The 24,931-nt window shown below is 39.1% G+C and overlaps 1 protein-coding gene across 3 annotated transcripts in view; it reads left to right on the top strand.

Annotated features, from left to right (window-relative positions):
* The window catches only part of DTNA (dystrobrevin alpha), an 86,544-nt gene that overhangs the window by 20,933 nt on the left and 40,680 nt on the right, over positions 1 to 24,931 (top strand). For 2 of the 3 annotated variants that reach the window (XM_018562968.1, XM_018562967.1), the window contains exons 3-10: positions 6,254 to 6,467; positions 7,376 to 7,461; positions 8,738 to 8,892; positions 11,266 to 11,371; positions 13,582 to 13,748; positions 15,290 to 15,414; positions 22,219 to 22,227; positions 22,813 to 22,893. In XM_018562968.1, the coding sequence (XP_018418470.1) occupies positions 6,254 to 6,467; positions 7,376 to 7,461; positions 8,738 to 8,892; positions 11,266 to 11,371; positions 13,582 to 13,748; positions 15,290 to 15,414; positions 22,219 to 22,227; positions 22,813 to 22,893 (943 nt within the window). The remainder of the gene's footprint in view (positions 1 to 6,253; positions 6,468 to 7,375; positions 7,462 to 8,737; positions 8,893 to 11,265; positions 11,372 to 13,581; positions 13,749 to 15,289; positions 15,415 to 22,218; positions 22,228 to 22,812; positions 22,894 to 24,931) is intronic. The other variant, XM_018562969.1, reaches the window with a different exon arrangement.

Below are 24,931 nucleotides of genomic sequence, written 5' to 3'. Positions count from 1 at the left end.
AAAAAAAAAAAAAAAAAAAACACACTGTGATATAAATACATTTTCAGTTTTATTTACGTTTTCAGTGCCTCTAAGCTTTTCAATCTCACATTTGCTGTTGACTAAATGGATTTTTTAAAATATTATTTTGTCTTAATAAGAAACCACCTCTTTCTATTACACCCAGAATACATAATGAGATGCCCTTTTCTGGGTTTTGATTGCTGCACTGATTGACAATCTGCACAACAAACTCAGAGAGTGAGCCTTAAGGGCCTGTTCACACGACCGTTTTCTGTGCTGACCTGATCCGTACGCTCCTGCACTAAAAATGCATCCCAATGTATCCCTATGTGTTTTATGGGCTACAGTTCTCACGTGCGCAGTCCGTTCAGGTTACGACAGAAAAATACTGTCACATTTTGTACGGTCAGGAACCGGTCCGGAAACGCAAAACGCGTCCAAAACGCACAGCACTGCAGCTAACATACTGACAGCCCCACTCCAGCAAAAAAACAACAACATTTTTTTTACATTTTAATTGGAACGCATCAAAAACACGGCAAAAACACATTGCACCGCGTCTGCAGATCCGCACCTGATCCAGACCTGATCAGGACCTGAAAATCATGTGAACAGGCCCTAAAAGAGAACAATATCAGTTCCTTATTTTTAGCATACTTACTAGCTGACACTAGACTCCATTCAAAAATGTACTATACAAAAATTCAGCAATATTTATTAGTATTATCTTATCTTGTATAAAAGTACTGGATGATAACTTTATCTTCCCTTATACAACCGCCATGTGGCTTTGCATTTGTAAATATGGTGTTTGTATGTAGGAATCTACAGAAAAGTCTACTAAAATCCTTGTAATATGCGTAGCTTATGGAGGTCGTTTTTTTTGTTTTTCTTCACTTGGGAAAAACTGTTCTATACAGTTCCTAATGTTTTTGCTTGTTTGACAGTTATCACTTAAGTAACATTTTTCCAGAATGATTTTTCACTGGTTGAAAGTCCAAGAATCACAGCTGTAACTCATAACACACTCGGTGAATCATTGTAACAATTTAGATGCCTTCGGAAGTATGTCTAAACTGCTGACGTATTTTTTAAGTTATATTTGTATCTCTGTATTTCACATAAATCCCTTGGCTCCCACGTTTGAACCTCCGAGATGGGAAAAGTGTAAAGTGATAATAAAGTCAAAAGGATTTTAAGCTATTTCAAATGCTAATGAAATCAGTTTTAGTTTCCGTCAGAATCAGCTGATCCCCTGAACACTGGGGATGATTTGAGGATCTACAACTGAGTGATACACAAATAAGATACCTTTTTGTTAATAGTTAAGTTAAATGAATGCATTTTTAAGATTTAGCTCCTGAGTTTAGTGTCACTGTTACACAAAGTTACACTGTATTTGAAAAAAAAAATGCACTTTAACTAACTAAGGAGAAACTGCTTCCATCCAGAGCGCTTCCAGTTATCCTAGCACCTAGCTAGGCTTCCCTGTCATGTTTACAAATCACAGGTATATGTATTTTTTTGCTTGGTCTGCATTCAAGACTGTGAAAATGCATCCATTGTGTTCCATGAGTCTAAAGGTGGCCATACACTTTATAACCATCGCAAGAACTTAGTCTTTAGTTGTAAAGTAATTAAAACAACGTACGATCTGCCCATCTTGGACAGGCAGATCATACTTGCGATCTCAGAGGGGCGGGCTTCCGATGACCGCAATGCTGAACGGGCAGTGTGCGCGTGCGCACACCGGCCTGTGCAGCATTGATCTTACGATCATGCTAAAAACCAGCTGAAAATCGTACGATTCTCGGCTGCTTTTCTAGCATGCTCCTTGGACAAAAGACGTGCGACCGTACAGTAAAAACGGTTGCACGCCTTCTATACACTTTGCGATTATCGTACGGTCGCGGGATTTCCCGCGATTATCGTGCGATAATCGCACAGTGTATGGGCACCTTAACTCTACCCCCCTCATTTAGACCTCACCCACACACATTGTATGATATTGCACACCATAAAAACAAGTGACAAGCTGTTGCAGACCTTCCCAAAAGTAAGTGACATACCCAATGAATTTGGCTGCATGTGGTCCTACTATAAAACTCAGATACGTATTAAATGCATTGGACTTCTAAACTATGGCATCTTGGCAGTGTTATCAATTTAAGTCCATATTTTGCTTGGAGTTAGTCAATGTAAAAGTATAGACGTTATAAAGCATAACATAAAATTAAGAATACTTAAAATAATTTTTTGTGTTTTAAGAGGTGTGTTCACAATTTGAAGGAAATCTACCTTGATTGAAGAATGCAGGCTGTCATTTCTAACCTCCTCTTCTAAAAGTGCTATTTGCCTGGCTGTCATGCTGACCCTGTTTTTTAACGCATGCAAATAACTCAGGAAATATTCAAATCAGTCAGTCAACAAAACTACCAGGCAACCAGCATTTCCAGCAAAAGGTCAGTATAGCCATCATAGCTTTCTCATGACAGGTTTACTTTTAAACCAGCTAAGAATAAAAAACACAGTTGATTCACCAGCTTCATGAAATAGACAATATAATCAGCATTTGTGACCTGGGCTATACACTTCACAACCCTTTGTCTAAAAGATCATTCATTCATTCTACATAGTAGATTTCACTCATGGGGCATCAGAATTATTATGTATAATAGACTTTGTGCAGTATAGCTGTAACCCCCCCGACCTACATTTACAATATATAAAGGTCATATGATTTATTTTCCTACGACCATCTAAGAATTTGTTCTTTAGAGTTTAGATCAATAGTCATATAGCTCTCGGGTACAGTCTATTAACTTCCTGGAGAAATAAAAAGAGCACGCAATATTAAAAGGAAAAAATTTAGAAAAATATCAGTGTGTACATGTGCTTGTATAGCTAGATAGATATTTTTGTGTGTGTAAAATAACAATAAACAATACCGCACAGGACATTGCCAGTCATTTAAAAAACAAAATAGATACAATTCGGGATCAGATCACCATTGTGCAGTTCCCCTATTCATGTACCAGACCCTCCATCACACTTGTTACTTCCCTCTTTTGACCCTATCACCACAGAGGAGGTTACAAAGCTTCTCTCTGAAACCCACCTCACCACTTGCTCACTGGACCCTGTTCCCTCACCACTACTTCGGTCACCGTCTTGCTCTATCCTACACTCTCTTACACTTACTAATGACTTACTAACAGCTAAAAACAATGGCCACTACTCATTACTCTTGCTATTAGACCTTTCTGCTGCTTTTGACACTGTTGACCACCTGCTCCTCCTCAAAAAAAACTCCACTCGCTTGGCCTACAAGACTCTGCTCTCTCGTGGTTCTCCTCCTACCTATCTATGCACTCCTTTAGTGTCACCTACAAATCTGATTCCTCCCCTCTCTGTAGTGGTCCCCCAAGGCTCTGTCCTTGGACCCCTTCTCTTCTCTATCTACACCTCCTCTCTTGGTCAGTTAATAACCTCACATGGCTTCCAATACCATCTCTATGCTGATGACACTCAAATATATATTTCTACTCCACAACTCACCCCCTTGGTGTCCTTGCGTGTCACTAATCTACTAACTGACATATCAGTCTGGTTGTCGCAACACTTCTTAAAACACAACCTTTCAAAAACTGAGCTCATGATATTTCCTCCTGCCCGTGCACTTTCCCCCAACTTTTCCCTTAAGATTGTTAACACAACTACCCAGCCCTCCCCCCATGCCAAGGTCCTAGGTGTCATCCTTGACTCGGACCTAGCCTTTCTTCCCCACATCCAATCGCTATCCAAATCCTGCCGGCTTCACCTTCGTAACATCTCCAAAGAAACCGCAAAATTACTCATCCACTCACTTGTTATATCTGGTCTTGACTATTGCAACTCCCTCCTCATTGGCTTACCTCTACACAGGCTATCCCCCCTTCAGTCTATCATGAATGCAGCTGCTAGACTCATCCACCTAACCAAACGCTCAGTGTCTGCAATCCCCCTCTGTCAATCCCTGCACTGGCTTCCACTCGCCCAAAGGATAAAATTCAAAATATTAACAATCACTTAGCCATCCACAACTCTGTCCCTGGCTATATCTCAAACCTTGTCTCAAAGTATCACCCTAACCGTCCCCTCCGCTCTTCAAATGACCTCCTGCTTACCAGCTCCCTTGTCAACTCCTCCCATGCTCGCCTCCAGGACTTCACTAGAGCCTCTCCCATCTTATGGAACTCTCTACACCAACCTATCCGTCTATCTCCCACTCTGACTGCCTTTAGCCGATCCCTTAAGACTCATCTCTTCAGGGAAGCCTATCCCACCTCAACCTGACCACTGAACCATCACGTTATCAAACAATTCATCCCCACACAGCTACCTCCTCATGCATCACTTAACCTTCCTTTACATTGTAAGCCCTCACGGGCACGGCCCTCCTTACCATCTTGTCTTGAATTGTATTGTGATTGTAATGTCTTCCTTATATCGTAAAGCGCTGCACAAACTGTTGGCGCTATATACATCCTGTATAATAATTATAAAGGCCCACTATGGAGAAAAAATAATAATATTTTTTTATAACTCTATGTGGCTAATACCTATAATGAGAGTATTCAGTAAATTCATTTCTTTTATAGATATTTTCTCCGCATTTACATGCAAACTAAGCTGTTTAGTAAAAGCGACAACTACCGGTGGGGGATTGCTTACAATTGTCATCTTTTCTTCATAAGGTTTACACCTTTTTTCCTAAGAATACTGCCGCACGTGCGCGATGATGTCATTGTGCAGCCGCGCGGTGACGTCACGCGCATGCGCAGTGCTGTCTCGGCGGGGTGACACTCGGTTACCGCTCCGGGTGACACCCAGCCTCGGGAAGCCCCTGTTTTAAAGTAGCGTTTAACACTACAATGCTACAAGATCACATGGGACAGAGCACTCTCCAGCAGCTGTCTATCTACTAGCTTCGAGAAGGGTAGAAAGATGAGGGAGAAGCAGGGGATTAATTTGCCATTATATGTCTGCGTGTTTGTGGAGACACTGTTACTAGAACTCACAAAGGAGGCTTCTTAGGACCCCACAAGGCAAGGAACCACTTTAAAACAGGATATCATGGCCAGTGCTCAGGGGGCCAGCTGATTAGATTCTGTAGAAAACGAAACATTTTAAACATTAAGGAGCAGCATCCAACGTATTATTCCATCAGCATTTTAAATAGCTTAAAGCGGACCTTTTTCTTTATCTGTAACATAAAAATAAACACACCTTTAGAAATGTTTAGTAATGACAATCTACAAACACATACATATAGATAATTGCAGGCTTTGTATTCTTTGCATACCTGATTTCTCTTTTCTTCCTTTGTTAACCCCGAGCCACACTCGGGAATACCAATGGATACGCACTGAAATATGCCCCAAAGAAGCTCCTGTACTTGTTTGGGCGTAGGGCGTTTCTCAGTGCGTTTCCACGCGCTGAAATACGCCCAGGTGGGAACCATGCCCATGGGAAATTATGGGATTTCACTTGCTGAGCGTTTTTCAGTGCTTCGATCAGCGCTGAAAAATGCCCAGGTGTGAACCCAACCTAAGACTACCCTGTCCACAGGTTGACAATGTGCTGTGCCATTTCACTACAGAAAAAAAACATGTTGTCACCCTGTTAAAGCATGTGGAAAAACAGCGAATCTACTGGCAGGATCAACAAATATTGAAGCAATGTTAAAGGGGGGATTTAGAAAAAGAAAAACTGCCGTGGTAATGGTAGATACAGACTGAATCACATGATATTTTGCCCAAAGTTCCACTTTAATATCAGTGTTATCAGAAAGAATGTTTACATTTTTTCCCAACTAGACATAGCTGTTCATAATAGTTTAAGTGCTCTTATTGAGGTTAGAATTTGTCATTCATTTGGTTCTTATCCTGTTCTGTCTTATAAGTGCAAATCTCTCACTGACTTGGCACAATTGCTGGAGTCTGGTAACTGCTATAACTAGAATGGGAAGTTTCCACATAAAGAGACATTTTATGCTGCATATTCTATAGCGCAAGCTGTGCAGACTTCTGGAGTAGAAATTACATGCAGTAATATATTACTGTTGAGGTGATTGCTAGCATTTTAAAATTGTTTGCTCTTTTCTTACAGTAACAACAAGGGCATGAAATAATGGCAGCCAATAAAACTCTTATAATGTTGAATGTAAGGACTATCACTTGTCTGACTTGCTGTGTCTGTTTTTACACAGTGCACCTAGTAGACATATGGAACGTTATAGAAGCCCTTCGGGAAAACTCATTAAACAACCTTGACCCCAACGTAGAGTTGAATGTGGCGCGGTTGGAGGCTGTGTTATCAACGTTATTTTACCAACTCAATAAGAGAATGCCGACCACTCACCAGATCCATGTGGAACAGTCCATAAGCCTGTTGTTAAATTTTCTGCTGGCTTCTTATGATCCGTAAGTTTATTACAACTGTTTGTATTACATCTGTGGGTTTTTGAAGTAGGCACACTAGCCTGTTCAAACATGCTTGGTTATATGCTTGGGAAACACATTATTATGGTGGATCGTGTTGCCTCTGTACCATTAACATGATGTTTTACTGTGAATTCTATACCGTTTCGTGTGGACAAGTCCTTTTAAGTTTTCTGACGGTGGAACTAAGATGAACATATCAGCCTTCACCTATCCCATTGATTTAAACAACAATATGCTAAAACACTGTTCTTGGGGCCCACGGTGCCAGTCACATGACCAACTGCCTAGGTGGTTGGTCACATGCTTTCTGTTGAATGAAAGGTTTGGAATTCAGATTGGCTTATCTCCCATTTAGCAGAGCTCACCCTGGCATTTGGTCATGCAAACAACTGCTTTGGGATCCTATGGCAGTGGTTTCTTTCTTTCACTTTCTTCCCAAAACACCTTTGAACCCCAGAGGTGGGATCATCCCCTAAGATTCCTTCCCCCTTATTTATTAGAAGTTTCCTCCAGCTTGTTCTGCATTTGCCATGTCATAACATTCACAAAAAGTGATAAGCAAATGAAATGTAGTATTAATGGTCTATTGGCCTCCCCAAAAAGGACCCATGTACACATACATTTAGCTGGTAACTAAAAACAAAAGTAAGAAACCCGCCCAATAAAATTTTATATATAAGATTTATGGTGCATTTTAATGTGTAATTTTATCTGACATTTTTCCTAAGGCTCATGATCAGCTTATCAGTAGAGATGTAATGCAAATCATTAGCGTGCAGTCAGTTTCTTTAGCAGAATAATAAGGAAAATATTCCGGAAGGGTAATTTTCTATGAATACAGCAGTTTCTCAACCTAACTGAATGTTCCATTAATTTGTAATCCACAGGGAAGGACATGGTAAAATCACAGTCTTTGCTGTCAAAATGGCTTTGGCCACACTGTGTGGAGGGAAAATTATGGACAAACTTAGATGTGAGTATGTCATTTAGGTTTTACATTTTTTTTTTCTATCTATAGTACACTTTGTACAGTAGTATGCAAAAATGCAGGTCAGTGGCAAATAGCCATGTTAAATGTATTAAACTATCAATTATTCCCTGGGCTTACTGCACTTTGTTCACTATAGTGATTCATTCGATTATACTATATTAAGGCAGGGCTGGACAAATTGCAGGAGCTGGGTAGTCAATGCTTTTTAACAATTACAGCTGGTGCCCAACTTTGGAGGTTTTCTCTTATTGCTGTCAATGGAGCTGGCTCCTAAAAAAATTCTGCTGGCTCCTGGATTGGACAGACTGGCTCCTGAATTTCACATTCATATATCCACCCCTGTATGAAGCCTGGTTCATACATGGGCGTACTATGGGCGACCTAAGACTGCCCGTACATGCTGCGGTTTCTGCACAGCTTCATTGATTTCACACATCCGTGCGTGTTTGCACCCACGGAAACACAATGTAAAACCGCACGGATTGCTGGCCATGTTTGGGGTGCCATTAGAAATCAATGGCACCGCAAGCGTGGTTTGCATTTGTGTGCGTTTCCGTGATCACACAAAACCGCGCGCATCGCTGCACAATCTCGAATCGCTCAGATGGGAACTGGGCCTTAAGGTGTAAGGCTTCTTACACTTGGGGGTCTATTTCTAAAAAAATATTGCATAGATATTTATAGAGCCAAACTCCATGTACATTCATTCTGTGCAAATGAACCAGATGGTGTGAGAATGGGGCAAAATGGAATGTTCTTAATCTATACTTCATATTGTATATCTCTATAGAAATGTGAATAAAGTATTTTAGTCTTTAGCACCCTCCGAATGTAAAAGTAGACAAAGCTGCTAGCCGAGTACTCTTCTGCTGTATTCTTCTAGTCCTCAGTTCTTGATGTACCGATGTAAAGTGTGAAAATTGCAGCTGACATGCCTTGTGTGGTTGTAGTGTCTTATCTTGTTAGTGTGACACCAAGGCTAGTCAGTTGAGTGGGGTAAATGTGGGGCAGCATAAAATTGTTTGCCTAGACCCCTATGGGGGCTCTAAGAACAAATCCTGCCCTGGTTTCTCCCTTTATTACCATTGATAATACAAGAATGGTTCTCACTTAGCTTATATCTACTCATTTGTGTTTTATTTTGGTCATCTATCTGGTGTTGTAGTGATATGACTTCATACTGTTATCTATCTGATGATTTACGGTACATTATGCCTTGCATGCAAAGTAATTTTTGCTCTGTTTCATCCTCTTCCAGATATTTTCTCTTTGATCTCTGACTCAAGTGGGGTAATGGTTTATGGAAAATATGACCTGTTTCTGAGGGAGGTGCTCAAACTGCCAACTGCAGTGTTTGAAGGTCCTTCATTTGGCTACACAGAGCAATCTGCAAAGTCTTGTTTCTCACAGCAGGTACAATGAAATTAAATAACATCTTTATTTATTGTTCAGAATTAAGCTGAGAAATGTAATGGCTTAAAATGTAATACTATTAGAAGTCACCAAGTAGTCTAATGGACAATATACAAAATTCAGAGATTTTATGCTGATGGGCCTGCACCACTACAATATTTGATATTAATCAAATAGAATGATGCCTGTGACAGAAATCAATGATGTCAAGAACAGTGAGTAGTGTGAGTATTATCTTGACATTATTTTAAGTACGAAGGGTTATGTGACCTAAGGCTGCAGGATGAGCCATTTTCTACAGGTCACAGAGTTTATCTTCAAGCCACAGCTTCCTTTAGATGTACGGATTCTTTGTTTTTTCTACCAGAAAGTTCTAGAAATGGTTGTTCATCTTCTACATCCATTAGTGGATTTGTCAGGTTGTAATTCAGGTTTATGAGTTGCAGGATAAGGTACCTCGCTTTCCTATTTCTACTAATTCTACAGTACTAGAACCATTGGTGCTTCATAATCATAGGCCTTTCATAATCAGGCTTCAGTTGCTCAAATTTTAAAGTTGCAACATGGTCTTCTGTTCACACTTTTGCAAAGTTTTATAAAGTTGATGTTTCTGCCTCCTCTGAAGCAAGTTTTAGCAGATACATTCTTCAGGGTTTTTGTTGTTGTTTTGAGCTGTTTCTTCTAGTTGTTTGTGGTGCCAACCCCTCTGTTTGGACTTTATCTCAGGATTTTACAGAGCTGTGTCCTTCAATGGACAATGGAGAAAATAGGATTTTGTTTTTATTGTGACGATCTAGCCATAAATAACCCCCTCCCTTCATTTCCTTTGGTACTGCTTGCTACAACTGGCAGGTGTGGGGTGGCAGGCTGTTAATTTTTTACCTAGTGTCCATTTTTCCTGAAGGCAGCAGCATAACCCTAAAGAATTCTTCAGAGCTGTGTCCCTCAATGGACTCCAAGCAAAGGCTTTTACAGTAAAAACAAAATCATATTTTTTGGCAGAGGAGTTGCAGTCAGTATGTAAAGATGGGGGGGGGGTGATGTGTGCCGAGATAATGTAACTCCAGCACACCTGTATGGGAGTTGCATCATCAGCACTACCTCAATGGGTGAAGCAAAGGGACAGCAAGAAGAAAAAGAGGGGAAAGATATGGGGCAGAGTGGAAGCGGAGAGCATGGACCTCACAGCGCTGTAGGAGAGCAGACCCAAGAGGTAAGTCTGCCATAGTGTGCAAGTGTGCTGTGTAAACATGCACACTGTGGCAAATGCTGGCTCCTCCCACTACAGTTTACTTCTGCTTTAACGGGCATTGCTATAGGGAAAGTATTAAGCCAAACACTTGCCACCTCATTTGAATAATTTATTTATAAGCGTTATTACAATAGTTAAAAGTCTTTAGGCTCAGATTCGATAAGCTGTGCCACATGTTGTTTGCCATAACATTAGTTATTTTTAGTCAAGTGACCTTTTTTTTATCATTGTCTCTTTTATTACTAAAAATAAAAGCTGTATACAGACAATTGTTCAGTAAATTGCCTTTTATAGGTAAACAAAACAAGCTAAATTGTAGGTTGATTAGCATTTTTTCCATTAGGGTCATTTTGTGTGCCTGTAGGTGTACAGATATGTTTCCTTATGAAAGGAGAGATAATTCAGTCATTTGTCAATACATGCTCTGCAGGAGTAAACCGTCAGCCAGGTAACAAATGTGCTACACTTATGTGGAATGGAGTAACTATTATTTGTCATGTACACTCCAGTGCATATTGTCAATGTATTATTTTACTTCCAACCTGACATAAGTACAAACCTTTCCCCGTTAAGAAGTGTGACATTCTGCACAGATTTGATATATTTAATAGATTTTATACCGACAGAGTAGATTTATAATGAATTCTGTTTTTTCCTGGGCATATGTCATCACTTTGGGTATCATGAAAGTTCTTTGGGAAACCCAGTATGATTTTTCTCTTTATTTCCTAAAAGAATTTTGGAAAAATTAAAATTTATATCTGATTGATTGCTACTTAATGAGGCAGAGACTTCCACTATGTATAGTACAGTGATACTTAAATACCTACAAGTCTTTAACTTACCTGTCCTTGTTTCTACGAGATTCACATTGTGTGACCCCCCGGGAGCTGCAAAGTTTCCAAGTCAGGTAGCTTCTTACACACATAAATGGGGCAGCAGTATGGCACTTGTGCAGCTTTCAGAGGTCCACACAGTAAAGATATGGCAATAGTGAGGGCAGGTGGGTATAAGACTTTTGGAGAATGCAGGGATTGGAGAGGATTAGTTGTTAAAATATTTTTTGTAAAAGGCTTCTTAGTTAATAAAATGTTACAAGTATTTTTTTTCCCTCTTAACAGAAAAAAGTTACCTTAAATTCTTTCTTGGATACACTTATGTCTGACCCACCACCTCAGTGTCTTGTCTGGGTACCTCTCCTGCATCGACTGGCGAATGTAGAAAATGGTAAGTGACACCTTAATGAGCAGCACATTTTCCCATTTTGGCATATATGGATTCAACTAATAATTTTGTAACTGCAAAGTTCATTAACACACATATGGCACTGGTTTTCTGAGGAGTGATGTGCCTTTTTGTTTTTAATATTTGATTTTTTTTATTTATTGTATAGAACAATCTATGCAATAATGTTAAAAATCAACACATTTTTTAAAGCAGATGCCTAGTTAAAAAAAATGTATAGCTGTGTGATGAAGCTTCCCAAGTGGGGTGAGTCCATGACAGCCTGAGCTCAAAGGAAGTGAGTTAACGGATACTCATTGCCAGCATCTAATAGAGGAAACAAATTACTGCATTGGACAGCTCCGAATTAAAGGTGACTATAGCAGCACAAGCTGCTTTTTTATGGTAACTGTCATTGGGCTATTTTATTATTTTTTAAGGTGAAATTCAGCTTTAACTTTCTACTTAAAATTGTTGTGATCATTTTGTTGCACATGTACAACTCGTTTAATTACAGACATACTAAACTTAAATGTGTTATACACATGTGTTGATTACTTGGCTCAAAATAAGCTCATAAAATAGTACATTTTAATTGAATCTGTATAGGTCCATATGCCTTTATGCAAAGGCTCACCCCTGCAAAAACGAGAATTGAGCTAAAAGCAATACTTTTAGTGAACATTGTTTAACTCTCATCCAGGGGCGTAACTAGAAATCACAGGGCCCCATAGCAAAATTATGTACGGGGCCCTGTGAGTTCTAGTAACGCCCCTTGCAGAGCCCACCTGAGATCCCAAACAGCCCACCTGAGAATGACCCTACTATAGTATCTCCATGATGGGCTCTGCAGGGTCTCAGGTGGGCTGGTCACACCCCTGAACACCTCTTACCTGTCAACCCCAATCAGCTGTCTGCCGCCTCCTCCCCCTTCGTTGCCGGGCCCTGCTTCCTCTGCAGCTGCTTGCTGACACTGACTCAGCAGCACAGGTTGTCAGTGATCTGAACAGTGGCACGTTGCTCCTCACAGCTGCTAGTGACAGCCAAGAGCCTGAGATGCCATAGCGACCCAGGCGGCCTGCACGACATCAGGGGGACCCCTTTGTTCCTCGTCCTGGCCAGGCCCCCCTTGCAGCCACCTGGGTCGCTATGGTGATTGTTCCGCCACTGCTCTCATCCACCCATCACATTATCTCATTTACTTTCTAACGTGCAATGGAAACATGTGAATCGTATTGTTTGGCAGGGAAGCCTATCCCACCTGAACCTAACCACTGAACTATCACTTTCCCAAACAATTCATTATCACACAGCTACCACCTATGTATCAATTGCCGCTCCCTATTAGATTGTAAGCTCTAATGTCTTCCTCATATTGTAAATCACTGTGCAAACTGTTGGCGCTATAAAAATCCTCTATTACAATAATAAAAATAATAATAATAGTAAAAACAGACAGGTCTTCTTTCAGACATTTTTGGTGCATGATGCCCGTTGGGACTTTATATATTGCTGGTGCCCTTGGCATTTTGCACTAGTTTTTATCATTAGAGTAATGAAGAAACCAACAAATTAGACAATATATGTGTCCTTGTCTCTAACAGTCTTAATATATGGGTGCTAAGGGCACTAAGTCATAGCAATAATTTGTACTCGTCGTGTGCTGATCTCATTAGAGTCAACTAAAATGTGGTTGGTTCTTAAGGAATATTGCACTGTACACATTATTATTGTTTTGGGGGTTTTTTTCATTTCATTTTAGACACACTGCAACCTCTTCTGTAAATGATAAGACTGTAATTAATTTTAATTTCCTGTGGGTCCCTCATTCTCCTCTGCATGCCACACATCTGAGCTGGTAAAAAAAACAGCTTGTACAGTGAAATGCTAGTTTTCATTGCTTTGCTTTGAGTAAGCTGTGCTTTCAGTCTGTATGATTCAGCGAGAGGGAGGAAATAGACCCAACAAAGGGTCTGCATCTAGACTCCATGTTATTTTCTCTCTTCATGCAAAGCAAGTAGATAAACAAATTGATTTATTTGCAGGATTTTTACCATTGCTTTAAAAAATCCTAATTTAAATCAGTTCATCTGGCAGTGGTTAGACCAGAAGATTAGGATATTGGTTATGATTGTGTACTTGGGTGATATGTGTATTCAAATAGGACAACTATGTCTATTAACATATCTATACAATTTATTTTCTTCCCCTAGTCTTCCACCCTGTTGAGTGTTCCTATTGCCACAGTGAGAGCATGATGGGTTTCCGCTATCGCTGCCAGCAGTGTCACAATTACCAGCTCTGTCAGGATTGCTTTTGGAGGGGACATGCCAGTGGTTCCCATAGCAACCAGCACCAAATGAAAGAGTACACATCATGGGTAAGAGAGGGTTCACGGGATTCTGAGCTGCACCACTGAAGAGACGCACACAGGAGTGAATTAACCCAGAAAGATAGGGAAACCAGCACTCTATGAATTTGGTGAGGGATTATCACTCACTCTGATTTATGAATGATCAACTGGTGTTTGTGTACAGATAGATGGAATAAGAGTGAGTATTTCACGGTGCTTCGGTTATGTTTGCCTACACATTTATTTTGTGAGGAGCTCGGGCTGAAAATCAGTGGAAGGTAAACTAGGTCTTTTTGTTTTCACATTTTTGTTTTATTGTAATTTAAACTGTAGAATTGAAGGTTGGGTTGAAGGTTTAAGAGAGCATTTTTTTTAAGCATAAACTGAATTGTAGAACAAGGGAATGCTGGAAACGGTGAAGTGTAGACGTTCTATTATAGGGTACTGTGCTTTGTGAAGGTGTTGTTAAAATCTGAATTTATAATTCTGACTTGTGGTCATAAAAATCAGTAAGAGCCAACACATGCACCGAAGGGATTTTATAGGAATTGAACAGAAGTTTGTTGTATACAAGTATTGCAAAGTTATCTTCTTGTTCTAAAAAAAATCTCGTTAGAATGACCAAACTTAATCTGAAAGCTGCTAATGTAGAAGCCTTAAGAATGGGACATTTAGGACAATAATTTAATGGTAGTGAAGATGAAAAGTTTTATTTCTTGATACACAGTGATACTATAGAACAGGGGTAGGCAACCTCGGCACCCCAGCTATGGTTAAACTACAAGTCCCATGCTGCATTACAAGACTATGACAACCCCAGGCATGACTCCCAGAGTCATGATATGATTTGTAGTTTCACCATAGCTGGAGAGCCACAGTTGCCTACCCCTGCCATAGAGGAAAATGTTGATTGCCAGTTTGGTACCTCTTATTGCTAAATATGGTAGCTAACATAGAATGAGCTGCACTGTTATATAACTGTCATTTGAGTACTTTACATGCATGTATTTAAATATGTATAGCTGTTTCACATACTGAATTTTTAATGTTGGAGTACTATTTTAAGAACCTCTTTTTCCATTTTTTAATATTATTACATTTATTTTTATTATTAATTCTCATTTTAAGTTCTTCAAAATTGTTTTTTTTTTTAACTTATGGGAAGCAATTTGCTACAAGTGTATAAACCAGTAAAGTGGCCAGCATTCACATTTGTCAGCACAATTAGCTAAGCTGATTTAAAAACCGCTTTTAATACACTGGTAAAAGCAGAGAGGTCTCTACAGAATGGTTGGTGTCCATGTATTTTTAACCAGGAACAAGCCATGTTAAGACTTTACTGGGAATACCTTTCTTGAGCTTGTGTTAAGTATTAAAGATCAATGTTATATAAAACAATATAAAAAAAGAAAGGCAAAAATATTGATTGCACACACGTTTGAAATAAGGGTGGAAGCCACACACCAGAATCGAGTAGTGTCTATAGGAGCAAAGGAGCAGGAAAATATCCTCAGGTCACTATCATGGTTCCTCACAAGCCCTTTTTTTAATTTTCTTTGTTTTTGCAGAAATCTCCGGCAAAGAAGCTTACTAATGCACTTAGCAAGTCCTTAAGCTGTGCTTCCAGTCGCGAGCCTCTGCACCCAATGTTTCCCGATCAACCAGAGAAGCCTCTAAACCTGGCTCACATTGTGTGAGTATTATGCCTGTCAGCTCTGCAGATACGTTCCTTCCATTGCAAGTTACAGGGCAACTCCTGCACATTCTAAAAGTTATGAAATGTCATGAACTTGGGTTTCCATTCAGGATCAGCAGTTCTATTGGTTGCTGTGTATTGTGTTCATAGCCTTCACTGCTTGCCTGAAAACAAACCGTAACAAGTCCTTTGTATTTAATATCTTTTATGCTGCTGAGCTACATGTTCACAGCAAGGTCACTAGTGAATAAAATCTGTTTGTCTTTAGTGGCATTAAACATTTGCATCTTTTTATTCCTGCTTGTAAGCGGGGACCACATTGCAAACAAAATGCATCATTTTATTTTATCGTACAACAGAACCATATGCGCTCTGTTGGTGAGAAAATAATCAAATTTTTTTTATTCATGGTACGCAAGGACATTTTTGATTTAGCAGTAGGTATGTTAAAGATGAACTCTGACCAACTAACTCTAGTAGGGGTAGGGCTGCGACAGTGGGATATCATTGCAGTTCTGAATCTACCACCAGCAGCTGACCTGCAGTGAAATGATTGTCATATTGTGATGCTGCATTGCAGAACTGCAGATTGGAATTGTTTGGCTGCCATTCTCCTGGCAGATGAATATACATAGGAAAAAAAAAGATAACTTTTTTGCAAGTTCAATTAAACAAAATAAGTATGTTTCATACAATACAAAAAGGTAATTGTATACTTCAGCAGTTTGTTCTTATTCCGCAATATAACAGGATGATGTACAACACTATATCTGTGATGTAATACATTTTGTACAAGTCAGACCTAAAACAGTATAATAATGTGAACTGAATGTACAAAGTGGTTATTGGGGCACCAGTAGAAATCTTAGGAAGGCCATGGTGAGATCACACTGTCATGTATATTGCCAACCCTATAGGGAAGTCTGGAAGCACCCCAGCATCATTGTTGTAGGAAAGTTTAAATTATCCCAATACTACAACAAGTATTCATTATAATCTAAAGGTCTCTACTGCCTATTTTGCAAAGAATCTTTTGACACTGTTTAAAAAAAACAAAATGTAAAGCTGGCAATACACGGCTCTATCTTTTTTTGTTCAATCCATCATAGCTTTGAACAAACCCCCACTGTTCCTTTTGTTCATTGGCTTCTGGCTGTTTGTGCAAAGATTTTTCGACCGCCTCCTTCAATCAGCTGATCGAGGGATGCTGGACGAAAAGGGTGCCAACAGTAGCACCCACTGTGCAAATTTTAGCTGGTTCCTCAATAACCAGACGGAATTTGCACAGTGTTGGCCACCTTAAGAGATGCATGCTCGAGTATCCTGAACAACTCCTGATTATGAAAGTTCTCTGACAAATAAGTGCTAAATGTTTGAGTGCTGTTTCTTCACCATGATGAATCATCTTCACACACTGCTGCTATTGGTTAATCTTCACTCCAAATTGTTGAAACATACTACTTATTCTTCAGATTTAGCACTGTTGACCAATCGTTTGGTTTTAAACTTAAAACTTATTTGAAAGGATGATTTGTGACCATTTATGGTGACACGTCTGCAATTGACACTACATGGTTTGTGGCCAAACCATCTGAATTTTATGGCTGAAAAATCTCTAGCAGCAAAAAAAGGAAAGCTTGTTATTGTTCATGTCATAGACATTATATTTGGTACCAAGCTAAATAAAGATATGTACTTTCATATGATAAGGATTTGATTTTTTTATGATGAGGAAGGGGGTGAGATCTAAAGAAATATCTGTAACCCCTGTATATAATTCCACACTGTGAATATATGGTATTAAAACATCTATTTATCTATTTAATACAAGATATTAAAATGTCTATCTTTGATAGATGTCTTCATATTTAGCTCTTCTCTTTCATATGTGTATCTAAAACATTAAAAAGTCTAAAGAATTTGTATAAGTGTAAGTTGGATTTTCATTCTCTAGTGACTTACAGTCCTCAAAAGCCAAGGACACATGAATGAACAGACTTTGAATATATAACCAGTGCCCTTAAATTGCTCAGGTGACCAAACATGTCATTGCAGAGGAGAATGCTGGCACCAGGCCTGTCTCATGAAACATTTTATCTCCTGTAATTCACACATAATTCTCAGCTATTCCATGATTGTAGCTAGTGTCTGCCCCCTGAAAGCTTGCTTTTTATTTATGATCTTCATTACTTCATGTTATACTTTTCTTCCAGTATGACCTTAACACATGCAGTCAGTGCCCATGCTTTAATGGGTTTTAAGGTTTCTTCAAAATCCATTTTAACCATATGTAGCTGAGAAATTGGTTGTAAATCAAGGATTGCTTACTTAAAAGCATAACCTGTACTCCTGCTCAAATACCCACTGTTCTGGCTTGACGTGGCTGTGGCGGACCGCTTGGTACACTGACTGGGTAACTCCGTCAAAAATAAAGCTTCCTCTCCGTTGGAACCCAAATTCTAGCGTCCTCAGTCCAATCCTACCTAATTATTGGACAGAACCAATATATTAGGACAGAAAACTAAACTCCCAAAATAATAGATTTACCTCAAACATCACATCAGACAACACCAATGTCAAAATAAACACAGGAACTGACTTTATTGGAAACCAGCACAGTATTTATACAGTTCTGGAACTCAAAAACATAATACAATCAGACATTCAAACAATGCAAGCCGACCATCTTCTCCCTGGTGCCCTAATCAAAGAGTAGGGAGAGAGAAGACGCATATGATGGGATTGTCTCCTGAGTGTCTATCATATGTTAATTCACTCAGCTACATCGAGTGTCAAGTTAATCCCATTGTTAACCCAATCACACAAATGGACAAACAGACTAACAAGTTAAATGGGAGTCTAAAGCCAGAGTTAACCCCTTTGGTATTGCTGGATTCACACACTGTAAATATAATGGGCACACGGTGAAGTGAACATACTGCCAGGGGGAAGACGGGGCATATCCACTCCACACATAAATCTGGGTTGATAGTTCCAGGGGGGGGGGGGGGGGTGTACACATACATAAAAATGTTTATGGTTCCAGGAACAGTCCCTCAAGTCTTAGTTCCAGGTAACCCCAAGAGGTCTGAGGGGGTCTCTATAGTCCTAGGTCCATAGTCCGCAGGAAGGAGCCTTGCCCTCAGTCTCCTCCAATAGCTCCAGTGACGGTTCAGTCCGTCACAGTGGCTTCCAAATAATACTTTCAGAATGCCAAGGCATTCTTATGAGTCGCAAAGGTTCTTGTGCCACCAAAACACCACTTAATAGATCATGAAAGGAGTTCTACCTTAAAGTTATATGCATAGCTTTTCTAGAAATATTTTCATATAGCACTGTATAAACCACCACTGTGCTGTTTGTGTGTTAAGATGTTAAAACCTACATAGAAAATGAAATGCAAGCAGAGTTAGTACCTAAATTAGACTTGGTAACAGCCTCTTGCTGTCTATTGTATAATCTGTAAAGCAGAGCTCAGGGGCAGAGGGAGAAGCAGCACACGGAGTCAGTCTGGTGTGTTCCAGTGTAAGGAGCATGCTGATAGGAGGAGAGAGCAGAGCGGCAGAGATCTGTTCATCAGTGTGCTCCTTCTTTTACTGTCCAGTCACATAATTGGGGTGTGGAGGAAACAACTAAATGAAAGTGAAACTGAAGCAGAAAAAGCACAGGTTCCCCCTTACCTGTTGGACTCAGTTGTGCTGTGGGGCAGATCTGTGTAAATCTTAGGCCTGAATGGTCATGGACACACATTCTTTGGCAGGTAAAACAGCTCTCGATGTGCAAATCTGTTCAGAGTAAGTGCAGAGAAAGTACTGAATTCACTCAGACAGTAAAATGGCTAAGCAACTAACATTTTCAGGAGAGGTCTGCTGGGGCAGCATCCATATTCTTTTACTATTTGTTTATATCATGACGATTTTCCTATCTAATGCACCAGGTTGAGGGGACATTATGAACTGGGATGTAGGCTGTGTACAACAAGATATTAACAGTTTTTTTTTTTAATCAAATGTATTCAGTTCTCGTAATTTGATTAAACATTTTCATGTATATTGCTGTATCCATGCCAGAAATGTCTCTTTTATTCGTGCTTAATGTTAGTGGTGTAACTAGAGCCATAGCAGCCCATGCAGCTGCTATGGGGCCCGGGGGGGGGGGGGGGGGCGATGTTATCTAATAGTAATAGAGCCAACCTGACGAGCATAAACAAACAAAGCAGCAAGGCAAATTAGATTACTGTATGTACATCCATCCATCAACAGCTAATGTCAAGAACCCAAATTCTTAGGTACATATTTAAGACTTTAGGGTTTATGGTTCAGGGCTGCAACAATTAATCGACTAAATCGATTATTGAAAAAGTTGTCAACATTTTCAATCATCGATTAATGGGCTTTTGATTAGTTGGCCCTGTTCACGGCTCCACACGCGCCGCACCTCCTCCCCACCTCACACTCGCTGATGCCAGACCCGCCCGCATCCACGCTCCACAAGCAGCACCTCCTCCCCGCCTCACGCTCACCGCCCGCCCACCCACATCCAAGATCGGCACAGGGACGCGGGGATGGCAGGCCCGATCTCAGAAGCAAGTTGCTGGAAGACTGCTCGGGTTAGCCTGCACTCTCCCCACATGGTGCTCTATAATGTATTGCTTGGATTTGTATTCCTGTATAGCTGATGGTACATTGTGCTGAATATTATACAGCACAATGTACCACCAGCTATAGAGGAATACTAATCCCAACAATACATTATATACTGTATGTATAATGTATTGCTGGGATTTGTTGTATTCCTCTATAGCTGGTGGTATTCTGCATTGCACTGTATAATGTACTATTGCTGGGTTTTGTAGTCCTCTATAGCCGGTGCCATTCTGCATTCATTGCTGTATAATTTTACACTTTCCATTTCACTATATTTTTTCATACTTCCACGGCTCTAAGCTTGCTCCTGTGATGGACTACAATCTCAATACAAACTAGTAGTCCCTCGCTGAAGCCATTTTTAAAAATGTATTTTATTTTATTTTTTATCCGATTAATCGAACTTAATAATCGGCTAACTAATCCATTTTGAAAATAATCATTAGCTGAAGCTCTATTATGGTTGAAAAGTGTACCAACAAGAACATTTTTTTGTTACTCATAGATTCCGACTGTCATTTCTACAGTTCCTAGATTAATAAGAAAGCAATGATTTTGATTGGATCCTATGATATTCTTCACAATTAAGTTTACAGATAAGCCCGAACAAGCCTTTGCCAGTTTCCCAGTTTCATTACTGTGTTTAATGTCAGTCTAGATGTTAAGACACAAATATAGGCAAATGTAGCAACAAAAATAGATTGCCTCCATACACCCTATCTGAAGATACCTCTCCCCCTTTAGAGATGCATAGAAATCAACAGGCAATTGGGGTTTAATGAGGTGTCATAACCATTGCACAAGTAAAATCAAAGAAAACATTTTTGTTACATATTCTTACATGATTTAAGTAAAAGTTTTGCATTATAAAAACAAAAGTTCCCCCAATTATCCTTGATATGCTGCTAAAGAAATCCAAAATTGCCACGAGATTCAAGATAATCCCACATTGTGGTAATTCTGGCCAATTTGCGTATCAGGCGTAGATCCTAACACGTTTCACTATATTCACTTCCTCAGGGGACTGGAGGTAACTAATCTGATAATAATAACATACAATTACTTTTCAATCCATAATAAATAAATACGTTTATAACACTCATTATTACCATTTTGTGAACCAATACTTGTGGCGACCAACCCAATGGGCACAAGACACCCCAGCACAACAGGGACCCACTAGTTACCAAGACACCCAGTGTCTAGGAGGGAAATAGCAGAGATTCCTAGGATAGGTGTAAGAGCCGGAGGTCTAAGCCTCCAATCAAACTTGGACCTCCGGCTCTTCCTTCTATCCTAGGAATCTCTTCTGCAGCGTATCAATACATTTTCTTTGATTTTACTTGTGCAATGGTTATGACACCTCATTAAACCCAAATTCCTTCTTGAATTCTATAGGCAAATGTAGAAAACAGTAGAAATGCAATGTAGTACAGTTTAACTTAGTGTATTTCCACTTTTGCAGTCAAATTTGAGAAAACCCCTCTATATGTTTTTTATGCGATCCTATTAATACAGCATAAAGAGAAATAATTTAAAAATATATATATTTCTTACCTTTTAGATGTTTTGCTACACAGACAAGATGGCCAAGTCCATGTTTTTATCAGCACATTCCTAGTGATCTATCCTAACGGAAAGACTTAGGACTGAAATTTGAGGATTGTGTTTCTCACATTCACTTAATTAACATACAATAGAGAAGCCGCCTCAGACCCCTCACTCCTCACAGCCTCTCCTAACACTGCAAAGAAAGAAAAGCAAGTAGAAATGTTAACCCTTAAAACCCTAACCCAAGTAAAAACAGTTTAAATCGCAAGAAGCATGTTTTAAACATTTTTTTTCTTATGTTATGTGAATGGAAATGAAACAAATGTAAAATAGGTGTTATCCCTATTTGGCTGCAAAAGTGGAAATAAACTTTAAGCTCAGGCACCTGTTGCCTTTTTATAATGTTGTTTTTAATCCAGTTATATATAAAAGAAGGAACATTTTTTAACAGACTACAGAGCAGTATTTTATATTTAACTCATGCTTCAATGTCTTATTCAAGCTGAAACACAGAATAGCAAATAAAACTACCCACATTTAGATCATTACATGCATACAAGTATACGTACACTTATATATCTTTTCTATTTCTTTGCTGCAAAAGGGACACTTGGTGAGTATTGTAATGTGTTATACATATAATGTAAATTCACTCATTGACATCAACTTATTCTAAACACATGGCACTTGCAATTAAACTATCCCTTAAAAGTTGTACTGTGTATAATGGTTTTTTTATTGACTTTTTATTTGAAAAGTAATACAAGATAGTGTCAACATGTAATCTGTTTGTATTTTGTACCTGCTTTGTGGGAAATAGCTTTAAGCCCCCTTCTGTAAAACCCCTATAGACCTCTGAGCTTACATTGTCTAAACAATTTATGTTATACTGGTATTGCAGAGGTTGCTTGTTGAGAAGTTTATAAAAAATGTTTTGGCAGAAAATGGCTCCCAGGCTTACATTAATCAGTAGTGTTCAGTCACTAATCCATTTAGGGTTCCATTTTAGTAGATTTGGGTCTTCTGATCATTCATGTAACATTAGTTGTAGTGGATTATATGGGGACACATTTGTAAGCCTCAGATCAATGGGAAGCTGACCGTTTTTATCTCAACCTGCAAAATACTGAGCACCTATGAATTAAATCATTATTGGAATTAAGTAATAAGGAAGATTGTTTTTGTCTGTTTACCATAGGCCTCCCAGACCAGTTACCAGCATGAATGACACAATCTTCTCCCACTCTGTTCCCTCAGGAAGTCACTTTGCAAACACAATGTAAGTACCTCAGAATGTTTTCTTTTTGCTATCATTACCTGTAAGGCAAAGATAGACTGATAGTTGTGTAATTTTGTCAAACAATCCTTTTTGGTTAAATGTTTAAAAGATTTGTGAGTAAAGTGTATTGAGATAACTGAACTGAGGGCATTTATATATAACACACTGAAACGTATTACGTGTCTCCGTAAAAAAACTTGAGTCAATGAACATTACCCATTAACATCTGTGAATTTATTATGTCTATTTAGTCTTGTATTTAAACCACACTTTGATAAACCAAATCATTACTTGAAACTTGACATGACTTCAGCTTAAGGTATGTAGTGTATTGTGCCACAGTAATATCACGCATTATTTGATTGATTGGCCCAGCCCACAGTTTGGTTACTCCATTGTTTCTGGGCTGGTTGTCATGCAGATAACTTTTTCACATTTGATTTATACATTTTTAACGAGTTATTATTCATTCAATCTAAAATAATAAATCTACACTTTTAGCTGACTGTTAACATGCAAAACAATTACAGCGATGTAAACAGCGGTGCAGCACGAACATTTAAATGCATGATGACCAAACATTTAGCTCACTCTGACTTGCTTCTAATGAAATCACTATGGGCACTGCGTGCTTGCTATTAATAAGAAAATCAATGTAATGGCCATGATCCACATCCAATTAAGACTTGTTAAAGATCCTTTTAAACAAAGATGTATGCCAGCTGGAGGGTTTGAAAGAGAAAGGTAGCAAGAAGTGTGCATTGAGTATGTGAGTGGGAGGTAGATGAAGTGGGATAATAAGGATATAAGAAGGAGGTAAGAGTAATGAAGCAATATGAAAGTAGATGAGAGAAATAAAGCAGTATGGAAGGAGGAGGTAGACATAAAGGGAGCAGCAAGTATACAATTCGGAATTAGACATAATAGAAGAAGGAGATACAAATGAAGCAGTAGAAGACACAATAGAAAATGATGATAAGGAATGGAGTAGTATGGAAGGAGGAAGTAGACTTAAAGGGAACAATGAATGTAGAAAAAGGAGGTAAACAGAATGGAAGTAGATATAAGAAATGGAGCAGTATGGAAGAAGGAGGTATATGAAGGGAACTGCAAGTATAGAATTTGGAATTAGACGGAATAGAAGAAGGAGATCAGAATGAAGCAGTATGAAAGAAGACACAATATTATTTATTTATTACAGGTATTTATATAGCGCCGACAATTTATGCAGCATTTTACAGTTGCATATTCACATCAGTCCCTACCCTCAAGGAGCTTACAATCTAAGGTCCCTATCTCACATGCATACATAGAGAGCCTATTTAGAGAGGAGCCAATTAACCTACCAGCATGTGTTTGGAATAGAAGAAGATGACATGGAATGGAGTAGTATGGAAGGCGGAAATAGACAGAAAGGGAGCGATGAATGTAGAAGAAGGAGGTAAACAAAATGGAAGGAGATATTAGAAATGGAGCAGTATGGAAGAAAGTATTAGCATGTAGGGAGCAAAAGAGGAGAGGAAGGTGGTGGGAAAGAAGCAGTGACAAGGGAAGAAGGACGTTCAAGAAATAAAAATATATGGAAGAGGGAGGGAACAAGACAATTTTAAAATGAAAGTACAATATTTTGGAGTTGGAGGGCAGAGGTTTGTGAGCAGGCAGGAATGATTTTAAAGGTTTGTAGAAGGGAGGAAATGACATTGTTAGGAGAAAGAAGGTAATTGGAAAGACTAATGTAAAACATATGTATTACTAAATGGTGGCTTAAAATAGACACTCTACTGTACCAATTACTATGTTAACACTGTGTTGCATCGCAGATGCTTTTTTGCACTTACTCCTGAAACATGCATGTGACTTTTACTTACAACATAATTGCAGATTCCATTGTTTGACTCATTCAGGTTACTTGACACTGTAAGCCTAAATAGTCCTGTGACAGATGAGCATTCTCTGATAAAGCTGTATGTAAGCCAACTGCAGAGCATTCCACGGTCAGTATGAGAAAACTAAATACTAACCAAACTAGTGCTTTAGA

The sequence above is a fragment of the Nanorana parkeri genome, unplaced genomic scaffold, assembly GCF_000935625.1.
Source record: "Nanorana parkeri isolate BGI_ZX_2015 unplaced genomic scaffold, ASM93562v1 scaffold617, whole genome shotgun sequence".
NCBI classification, from domain to species: domain Eukaryota; kingdom Metazoa; phylum Chordata; class Amphibia; order Anura; family Dicroglossidae; genus Nanorana; species Nanorana parkeri.
Note: the sequence above shows the minus strand (reverse complement) of the source record. Positions and strands in the feature narration are given on the sequence as shown.